The 11,164-nt window shown below is 37.4% G+C and overlaps 1 protein-coding gene across 5 annotated transcripts in view; it reads left to right on the forward strand.

Moving 5' to 3' along the window:
- The window catches only part of LOC119837386 (E3 ubiquitin-protein ligase SH3RF1), a 28,582-nt gene extending 18,453 nt beyond the window's left edge, over positions 1-10,129 (forward strand). For 2 of the 5 annotated variants that reach the window (XM_038362954.1, XM_038362955.1), the window contains exons 6-17: positions 210-309; positions 1,131-1,257; positions 1,627-1,702; positions 2,082-3,040; positions 3,414-3,628; positions 3,986-4,122; positions 4,606-4,813; positions 5,259-5,323; positions 5,783-5,967; positions 7,163-7,384; positions 8,503-8,610; positions 8,830-10,129. In XM_038362954.1, coding sequence (XP_038218882.1) covers positions 210-309; positions 1,131-1,257; positions 1,627-1,702; positions 2,082-3,040; positions 3,414-3,628; positions 3,986-4,122; positions 4,606-4,813; positions 5,259-5,323; positions 5,783-5,967; positions 7,163-7,384; positions 8,503-8,610; positions 8,830-9,007 — 2,580 coding nt within the window. In that variant the 3' untranslated portion in view covers positions 9,008-10,129. The remainder of the gene's footprint in view (positions 1-209; positions 310-1,130; positions 1,258-1,626; positions 1,703-2,081; positions 3,041-3,413; positions 3,629-3,985; positions 4,123-4,605; positions 4,814-5,258; positions 5,324-5,782; positions 5,968-7,162; positions 7,385-8,502; positions 8,611-8,829) is intronic. The other 3 variants (XR_005288141.1, XM_038362956.1, XM_038362957.1) reach the window with 3 other exon arrangements.
- Positions 10,130-11,164: the final 1,035 nt, after the last annotated feature.

Consider the following 11,164-nt stretch of genomic DNA (forward strand, 5'->3'; position numbering starts at 1 on the left):
TTGTATGGAAAAAGTACTCTTAAAGAATTTGTAACGTTTTTACGCAAATACCACTGGACCGATTTTAAAAATTCTTTCACCATTAGAAAGCTGCAATTTCACTGAGTGACATAGGCTATATATGTACCATGGGCCAAGCCCGGGCGAACAGAAAATAATTATTAAGTAATAAATCATGTAAATATAAAATGTATTTCATTCGTTTCCAGGTGGTAGTACCGCTGCCAGTGGCCACTGCGCTGTGCAAAGCATTGTACGACTTCCGAATGTCCGCGCCCGATGAGGAAGGCTGTCTCGCTTTTGATAAAGGTATTGTCAAACTCAATCTCGAATTCAAACATTTATTTATTCAAGTAACATTTACCACCGGTTTGGAAATATATGAACTAATATCTCTTCTTCTAATATATAAAATTCTCGTGTCACAGTTTTCGTTGCCATACTCCTCCGAAACGGCTTGACCGATTCCTCTGAAATTTGGTAAGCATATTGGGTAGGTCTGAGAATCGGCCAACATCTATTTTTTATCCCGATATTCCTACGGGATACGGACTTACGCGGGTGAAACCGCGGGGCGCAGCTAGTCTTATATATAAAATTCTCGTGTCACAATGTTAGTCTCTATACTCCTCCGAAACGGCTTGACCGATTCCTCTGAAATTTGGTAAGCATATTGGGTAGGTCTGAGAATCGGCTAACATCTATTTTTCATACCACTAAACGATAAGAGTAAGGCAGAACAGCGTTTGCCGGGTGCAGCTAGTAATATATAGAAATGTCTTTGTGAGTTATATTAACATTAAAAGAACAAGAAATAATGTTATAAAAACACTTCATAGACTTATGTAAATTGTAATAGAAAGTAGACACAAAAATATTTATATTAATATCATGTAAGTTCATCCTCACAGTAACCATAAGTGGGGTTTAATTTAAAAACCGACAATCCCAAAAGCGTAGCTGCTTTGCTGTTGCTCATTTTGACTGCATTTTTTTTAGTTTGTTACTTGGCAACTCAGTGTCAATTCAATGGATTGATGCGATTCTTTTAATGTTGGTATCGATTACCTTTGTTGTGGAAAATTTTTATGTATCATACATTGAATATTTGTACATTATTATAATTTCAGGAGCAATTATAACAGTGCACCGTCGCGTCGATGAGAACTGGGCCGAGGGCCGGCTCGACCAGCGCGTGGGTATCTTCCCCATTGCCTTCGTTGAGTTGAACCAAGCAGCGAGGCAGCTTATGAACAGGTATAGTGAGACTAATAAACAAATTTTGTTAATCCGTGAGTTGTGGAATGTAAATATTTTAGTAACGTAACTGATGTTATGAATGCGAAAATGTGTTTGTGTGTTTGTTTCTTTCACGTCGATTTTATGATATGATTGTAGTGTCTGAAGATAGTTCGAACTAGCGAGTAACATAGACTATTTTTTAGCGTGCTGAAGTATTTCATTTCCATGCAAATTTCGTTTGACTATGCGGATTAAATTAATTCGCTGCTATATCACAGTAAAATTATTTTAGAAATCGCTTCGTTCCAAAGTGATAGAACGAAAGAAACAGACACTTTCCCATTTATAATACAATGGTAAGAACAGAACACTTTCTGTTTCCAGTACTCCAGTGAATCGTCCCGTCCCACCGATACCGGACCACGCGAGGCCGGGACACTCCGACCATAGACATACTCAGGTTAATATTTGATCCGTTTAAAGACATGTATAAGTTATATTCAATGCAAGAATTCACAAAAGAATATTGTGTTGAAATCTGCGAATATCAAAGCAATTTAAGTTGTTAATTTTGCAACGCTAGCACATTCACTTGTTTAAACAACGTAATTAGCTTACACAAGATATTTTGTTCATAGTTTTATATGTTCATTTCCATTACATGTAATTTCTATGGCAAATTTTAAATACTATAGGTGTTACAGTATAAAGGTTTTGGGAATAGATTTTCGAATAATTTAATTTATAAAAATAAAGCATTATGTACGCAATTGTTACTTTAAAATCAAAATTTGTATATTATATATTTAATTTGCATTAATGTTCTTATAAATTTTCAGCATCCTCACCGATACCAGCAAATGTCCATATCCACACCGTCATCCGCGCAAGGCAACTACCAGAACATGGCCACGATGAGCCAATCGCAGCCAACGTTCCACGCCAACGCGCCAATATTGGCCCAGCCCTCGCAAATATTGGCGCCAACCGGTTGGGCGGACACACAACACGTCCCCATGCAGCGAAACATCATGGAACGCGCACAGACAAAAAACCTCCTCGACATCATAGACTTCACTAACTCGCACAAAGCGATCGGCGTGCAGAGCGTGTCGCGCATCGGCGAGAACTACGATCGAGTTAGGACCAAATTCGACAACTACTCGACGAAACTCGACGCGACCTACCAGAACGTGAGGGCGCATGAACACTTCCCAGTCACCACCGGTTTCAACTCGAACATCAGCTCCGACTCGAGTTCGAGCATGAACACGCCGTGCTCGACGACCACGCCCAACACGAGCTCGAACACGAGCACGTGCGAAAGCGCCGAGCCCAGCTTGCCGAGCTCGCCGGACAACAACACAGAGAGGAATACGACGGTTATCGCGCAAGAGGAGACGCAAGAGAACCAAGATGTCAATACGTCGATGGGCGTTCTCAGCTTGAACGAGAGCTCGACGGCCACAAACACGTCCTTGAATGTCAGCTTGCCGTCGGAGAGTCCGAAATTGAATGCGTCCACCGCGTCCAGCGCTTCGCAGAATCAAGGCGAGTGCCAAGAAATCGCAAGCAACAATGAACCTACGAGCCTTCCGTGTACGTCTAAGAATATACGATCGAGTGGACCGGATTCGATACTGAATTTCGGCCTGGGATTGCAAGCGGCGTTGTCTCCGTCTCATAGTAAAGACAGTAACTATATGGTCACAAGAGCGCATAGGGACCATCATCATAGAGAGAAGAGACACAGTTTGACTCCGTCGTCGCATTTGCAAGGGAATCATACGCAAAATCGGTATGTTATTTTATTACGTTTAATATTAACATTAGTTGTGAATGATCTTCAGTTTCATAATTGTTTTTTTTTGCGGCTTTGTGCTTGCTATGTTAACACAGGTTATACATTGCAAGGGGGCCAGAGAGATATAATAGAGAAATTGTATACAAATTAATAAGATGCTATAAAGATTTATTAATATTTAGTTATTTTAAATACCTTTTTTGTGATTTTTAAATACATACTCGTTAGATTGTAACTTTTTAGGTATCCTGAACTCGACAAAAGTTAAGTGTCTACATTGTATAAAACTTTAATAAAATATATAAATATTTCAGACAAATATTAAAGTAGGAAATATCGATGTATTCACCTCCCCCCACTTTTATAGTCACTCCGCCGAGATCCTAGCGACCAGTCTGCTGGACCACACGCCAGACAGAGAGCGAGATAGGCCGGAGCGCGAGCGCGAGCGGGAGCGGGAGAGGGAGAGAGAGAGACGACGACGCCGGTCGCGCAGCAACGAGCGCCCTCTGCCGGCGGCCTATGTGGCACTCTATCCGTACAAGCCGCAGAAGCCGGATGAGCTCGAGTTGAAGAAAGGAGGTACAATATTCTAAATATATATAACTCAAAGGTGTCAAGGATCTATCAACGCACAGCCAAAACCACTGAACCGATCGGGCTGAAGTTTGACATGCGGATAGATGTTATGACGTAGGCATCTGTTAAGAAAGGATTTTGATGAATGCTACTCCCAAAGGGATTAAATAGGGAATGAAAGTTTGTACCATGAAAATTTATTATGACCATGCGGGCGAAGCTGCGGTCAAAGGCTACAGGATAATATGCATTTCTACGAATTTGTCAATAATTGGCGTCGTAACAACTAACGTAACATATCGTGACGACCCATAAAAATCTTTATTCTATAGTTTAGTTTGTATGTAATATCTATTTCAGGTGTGTACACAGTGAGAGAGAGATGCAGAGACGGCTGGTACAAGGGCTGGTGCGAGAGACTGCAGCGGGCTGGAGTTTTCCCCGGCAACTACGTGGCCCCACTCACACCGTTGGCCACTAGGGTTAAACATGATAAGGTTAATATTTATTATGTATGTACATATATTTTTTTATCTCATCGTCGGCAATGGAGCTGGTTGGTCGCCTGATGGTAAGCGCTACCTCCGTCCATTTGGAGAGCCGTAAGGTCGATTGCAGATCTTACGCCTCTATAAATGGATTGCCGACTTTATATTGGAAACGGAATAATAAAGAATTGACGATAGGAATAAAGGAAAGGCCTGGGAACTGTAAGGAAAAGGACATGGGCCTATTTATTTCGTTTTTCGATGAAAACCAACAGTAAAAACTATAAGTCTGACAGGACACATGGCTGATACAAGTAGGCACCTTCTTGTCCGTAAAGAAAATCTATCAGTGGAACAGATGTATAATGTATCAGCCCCATATCCCTCAAGGGGCTAGAAAACTTAACTTATCTACCATAAATGATCTAGCCTTTTGTTAGTATTATTTTTTATTTACATTTATTTATGCTTTTATATTTTTTCGATTTCCAGAACGTCGCGAGTCCATCGTCATCCATTGTGAAAGTGGCGCCGACAAGCAACGCCATGAACGCCACGAACGCAACTAACGCCACTAACGCCACGAACGCCACCAATGCCACGAACGCCACGCCCGCCTCGAGCTCCAGTGGCAACTGTGGCAATAATCTCGCACCGCCAGACGCGCCACCGAGAGCCAACAGTCCTTTAGCGACTAACGGTAAATATATCGTATAACTTATACTATAAATGCAACGGTGTGTTTGTTCGTTTGTCCTTCTTACGCGTCTCTACGGAACGGTTTAATTATAAGAATTTTGTGTCTGAAAAGTACATAGTTTTTTATCCCGGGTAAACTACCATTCCTATGGGAAAATCTTTTATAATGCGCATTTGTATAACTTTGAATGTGACATGTATGACGATTGTTAATTTTCATTGACCACGCGAGCAAAGCCGCGGGTAGCAGCTAGTAGTATGTAAATTTTTCTGTACAGGAAGTGTGCTTAATTTTAGGTATTGAAATATATATAAATCACCATATTAGGCATATTAATGGGGATGTTATACAAAAAACGATATATGAACATATTTATAAATACGTAATAATATTTATAAACACGTTTTACGTATAGTAAAATAAATCCACGATTATTTTTTTCCAGCTCAACCGTTAACATATCCATGGAGTTCCCCCGCACCTCAGCAGAGCACGCCGCGTCCTGAGAAGGTATTTATTTATATGTTGTTCTTCTCTTTTCATATTGCTTTGTTATATTTCCTTAGGCCAACGAATAATCTCGCACACGCACACTATACATGATTCCAAATCTTTGTATGCGGGTCTAATTTACAATCATAAATTTATCTCTCAATAATTTAAGAAGTGTAAATTGAAAAAGTCGTCCATAATGCTAACTTTTTCAAATTAAATAAATAAACAACACTTTAAATTGATATGAAAAATAAATGGAAAATGTCATTTTGCAATGTCTTTAGCCTTGTTATGCGTCAACACTTAATTCACAAGCCGCTGAAGTAACGTTAAAATTAACAGCTAAAATAATGGTCTAAACCTTGTACAACCATCTAACGGTGAAAGAATGATTAAATCCAATAGCTCGTAAGATTACTGCGATCAATCAAGAAAAAAAAAAAAAACTAAAAACAACCCCACCCACAATTCCAGAAGGACAAAGCGAAATCGGAGAAGTCGTCCATATCGACGGGCGTGAGCCTCATGAAGCGGCTCGCAGCGATGAAGAAGTGCAAGTCGCCGCCGCCCGCCGGCTACAGCATGGACAACCCGGTGTTCGACGACTCGCCCAACACCTCGCTGCTGTACACGCCGCCGCAGCACGCGGTGCACGTGCGGTCAGTACTGGGGGGAAAAAACAACTAAAAAAATATATTTAAAAGAAACATGCTATGTGTGTGTGTGTGTGTAGGGGGGGGGGGTGGACTTGTGAGAGATCAATAAACATAAAAAATAATAATTAAAAAACACATAAAAAACACCCTGAAAAAATTAGTAAGTAATAAATAGGGAACTATAAATGTTTAACTATATAATGGTTTACTATAAATTATTAATTTGATATATATAGGGTAGTTGGAAAATTAAAATTAAAATAAAAATCTATTGAAAAAAAATTTTTGATTTTTGTTTTTAGAAGGAATTAATTGAATAGTAATTTATGTTTATAGCGGCAAAAGTACACATAAAATGTCTTTGTGTTGTAAAGTTACGTTAAATGAAAGGTATGTAAAAGTAGTTCCACTAGAGTATAGTTAAAAAAATCGCTGCATTGGGTGGTTGAAAAAAATTTGAAAATTTTGAAAGAATAGAAAAAATTTGATCATGAGGCGGGATTCGAACCCGCGTTTTTTTGCCAAACCGTAGCAACGCCTAGCCTCTCGGCCACCCGTGATCCCGCCACAGTAATCGAATCTTCTACTCTTTTGGTTTTATGTACCTAAGGGGCACCCCAAAAAAATAGTTTGTATTTATAATTGAACTATAAATTTTTACGCTCTATTATGTTCTACAATAAATACTAAAACAGCTTTATATATAGGGACATTTTTGTTTCAAAATATAATACTGTTTATTAACATGGTTCATATTGTATGTCTTTGTGTTTGTGTGTTTACACGAGGTGTGCGCGGGACTAATGTGTGTTCTTGTTCATATCATATAACCATACATTCATATCAATTCATGAAGCTCCATCAGCACCCCAGATGTATGCTAATTGTTGCACTGTTTTTGCTTTTACGTGTACGTATGCGGATTTTTTGGGATTTTTTTTTTTATATTTATGTAATTTTTTCGCCTTCTTTACTTAAGGGATGAATAATTGTTCTTCTAATTGGACGTAAATAAAATGAAAATTCAATAATTGTTATGTTTTTAAAATCACTATCGTTAAAGGTAAAATTTGCCAAGTTGTTTCCTTATATCTATAATCCGCATATGTATGGTCCATATACTTACATCATGAGCTGTAGCGAACCCCGTAGGCCCGTAGCGCACCCCGTAGCATATTAGATCGTAGAACACACACAGGTCGGGCTCATGCCCATCGCAATTGCTACGCACGTTGCCCGGGCATGGCTCTGCCTCTAGCGGGCATTCGTCTGCCCCCACTGCGCACTCGTCTGCCCCAACCGGGCACGCGACCGCCGTTACGGGGCACGCTTCTGCCTCCACCGGGCATATATCTGCCCAGGGCGGACATAATGCGATGTCCAGACACAAGGAAAGGCCGCACGATCATCGCATGCACAGGTTTGCACATGCACTCGTATATGCATGCTGACTAATCAATTTACTCATGCATGCTAATTATGTATGTGGAGTCGATTAATATTTTATTGAATTTCGATTGATACTGAGTTATGAAAAATCACATCCCCGATACTAGAATTCCATACAAATAGTTGACAATTGATGTGTTGTACACGTACATAGCACAAATGTTAGGCGTGTACGTGTGTGTGTGTGACGTCATCAACCTGATTTGAGTGAGATTGCGCGTAAGCAGTGTGGGGCGGGCGGAGAGTGTCAAAAACATTGGTATAAATTAATAAATCAATAGAAAAGGGCGGAAATTAAATACGTTTATTTAAAATTTTACTCAAACTCCTAGTAATTAAAAATAAAAGTACGACTATATGTATGGTACGGTATGTATGAACTAGGCATTTGTGATGTTATGGATTCCTTTTATGTTAGATTTCTTAACCGCATGCATTTTGTTATCATAGATAGCTGCACTAAATGAGCCAATAACTTGATTTTAAATTTTTTCTAATCATTATGACATTGACATTGCCTTATCGAATGTTGCATCTGATTGTACTAACTTATATGCTATATTTGTTATTCATTTACCTCATCTCACCTTTGACATAAAATTTGTATTTATATATAATATCTATATATATAAAATTCTCGTGTCACAGTTTTCGTTGCCATACTCCTCCGAAACGGCTTGACCGATTCCTCTGAAATTTGGTAAGCATATTGGGTAGGTCTGAGAATCGGCCAACATCTATTTTTATCCCGATATTCCTACGGGATACGGACTTACGCGGGTGAAACCGCGGGGCGCAGCTAGTATAACATAAAATTTAACATTATTTTCGTTTCGGAATTTTATTCAGTCGCGGCGCTTATAGCCCGTGAAAAAAGCTTAAAATAATGTTCTCTTTATGTAGTTTGTATGGAATTTGGGTTGCCGTTTTATGTAAGAAAATCATATACCATGTACCACTACTAGAGACGGAACGGGTCCTCTTATCACGGGGGCTTGAACCACAATCCGCCGTTACCCTTAATCATGTAAGACCTATAAAATAATGAATTATTATTATTATTTGCAATTGTGTCATGAATGCACACAGCAGGGGCAGCGCGGAGGGCCCGTGGCAGAGCCAGCACCGCAAGTCGCAGTCGCTGGACGTGACGGCCGCGCGCCGCGAGCGGCACCACTCCCAGCCAGTTAAGGAGAGGTAAATGGAAAAAAAAGAAGAAAAAATAAAAAAAATAAACTTGCAAAATGTCACTCACTGACACTAACATGTGTCAAATTTCATTTGGGTTTGAAAGTGAGGCGATGTTCGTTAGACTAATATGTGAAAGCAGCTTTTTATATTTGATACACGGATAGATTATAGCGAGTGGCGCCGCGGTTTGTAGCTAGTTTTTAATAATTAATGAATACATTACAGATTCCGCTGTATAGTGCCGTACCCGCCGAACTCTGAATACGAGCTCGAGTTGAAAGTGGACGATATAGTGATGGTGTGCAAGAAACGCGGCGACGGCTGGTACAAGGGCACATTGCAGCGGACGGGACGAACGGGACTCTTCCCCGCCTCCTTTGTGCAGAGTTACCCGCCCGAATGACGTCACTATTGAAGAACTCGCCAGATTTGAGCACAGCCAATCAGCGGTCAGCGTGGCGTTGATGTGATTAGTCAGAGATTTTCGAAAATAGAATGCTGTTGACCGATCAGTAGCCGAATATTTTGGATATGCCAATCGACGATCAGCATAGCATTGATGTGATTGGTTGTAGATTGACAACGCATCTGATTGGTTCTTTTATTGAAATTTGAAAAGATGAACAGTTCAAAATGTGCTCAAAACTCGCGATGTGCTCTATTGTTCGTGATACGGACATTATTTAGTTGTTTTTGACAGCTATTACACTGAAATATTGACAAGAGGGCAGATGGATTTTGTAATACATAATTTTATAGTGATGCATGAATATGTCAATATTAATGGGCCATTGTATTAAATAATTTCGCCATCTATGTATGTCTCACGGATTTCAACTTCGTTATAAATTAAATCGTCAAATTAAATATTACTAGATAGAGATTTTTTAAGACGAAAAAACGATAAACTAAGCAAAACAACTGATAAAACTGACACAAACAAATACTCAAGACATCACAAATTTTCCCAAACGAATAACAAGTGACGCAATTAACGAATTTTGACATTAGCAATAAAAGTTCGCGCCAAAATTGGACATTAAACATGGCGGCTTACGGACAAATGAAAAAAAAATTGTGGATCATTTCGTAGAATTAGAATAGAGTATTTTATAACTATTGTATAAAACCCTTTTACATTTAGACAAATTGTGAATTTATTATTTAGTTTCGATACGCTTATTATTTTAATTTTATGCTTTTATTTACAAAACGACACCAGTTGATGCTGGGTTAATTTAATTATTTTTTGTGGCAAGTTTCGCGACTTAATTATACCACTGCCATATTATTACATCGTTTATACCTATTACTAATTAACAGAAAAACCTTAATTTTTATAAACTCAGTGTTGCCACATGAAAGTTGAAAAGTAGAAACGCATGTTTTTCCTAAAATTTTACATTATATTTGAATTTTGAATTAATATTAAAGTAAATTTAACTTGCAACACTGATACCACTTATACTCCCTTTTAGATTGTATTCATTTAGAAAAATATATTTAAATAAAAATATATTATGGTCAGTTCTACGATAGACTTTTATTTTAGATGAAATTCGTATAGTAATTTTCGTTAGAGAGAATTTTACAGTGTTATTTTACATGGTAGTTAGTTTTTAGGGTGTGTTGCCATTTCACAAAAAATACGTGTTGTATATATTTTGAAATAAGGTACTAATTGTTTATGAAATAATTATCACGTTTTGTTTCATTTACTCTAGGATTAACATATTTGGTAGATTTTAATTAATTTTATGTATTTAAGTCTTGCCATATGAAACCAAGACTTCTTAGGAAAATTCGCAATTCTGACACAAAAACATTACAATTATACTATTTTCGTGAAATGGTAACACAAAAATATATTTAGCGATAGAAGTTTGTATTGTCTACAGATAATCTATAGTTTTAAGATAATTATATATGCGAGTGCATGATTTTTGTACCTTGGTTAATGGATGAGTGAAGTCACTATTGTGAAATCTAACTCATCATTACATATTATGATTCATTCTTGTTTTTAATTCATAGGGGTTAGTAATTAAAAACATTTTATACAATAATAGTAATATTTTTAGATAAAATATGTAAATAACTAATTTTTTTATTCGATACTTAGATCTGGTAGTGTCTTCGAGTGCTTTTTAATAAATTTTGTTTTTTTTTTAGCAAGAATAAATGAATTATGATATATATCAAAGTTATTCAACACGATTTTATGAATAAAATATTAATCTTAATTCATTATTATTTCAAATTAAATAATTACCAAGCCAAGTGATTATGCAATAAGTTATTATCAATTTTTTTTTATATATTTTGTAATGTTATAAAAATTGATTCTCAATTCGTTTTGGAACAATATAAATAATGTTAATATTCCTTGATTATAAACATGTTAATATTCGAAATTCTAACATTTGATAATCATGCAATAAAATTATAAAAAAAAACAAAGATATAAGCTGCATTCTATAATACATTTAACTTTAGGAAATAAAATGAATATCAGGAAACATCTAACATTTAACCGTTTTATACAAAAATGTATTTATCA

The sequence above is a fragment of the Zerene cesonia genome, chromosome 27 (genome assembly GCF_012273895.1).
Source record: "Zerene cesonia ecotype Mississippi chromosome 27, Zerene_cesonia_1.1, whole genome shotgun sequence".
Classification (NCBI taxonomy): domain Eukaryota; kingdom Metazoa; phylum Arthropoda; class Insecta; order Lepidoptera; family Pieridae; genus Zerene; species Zerene cesonia.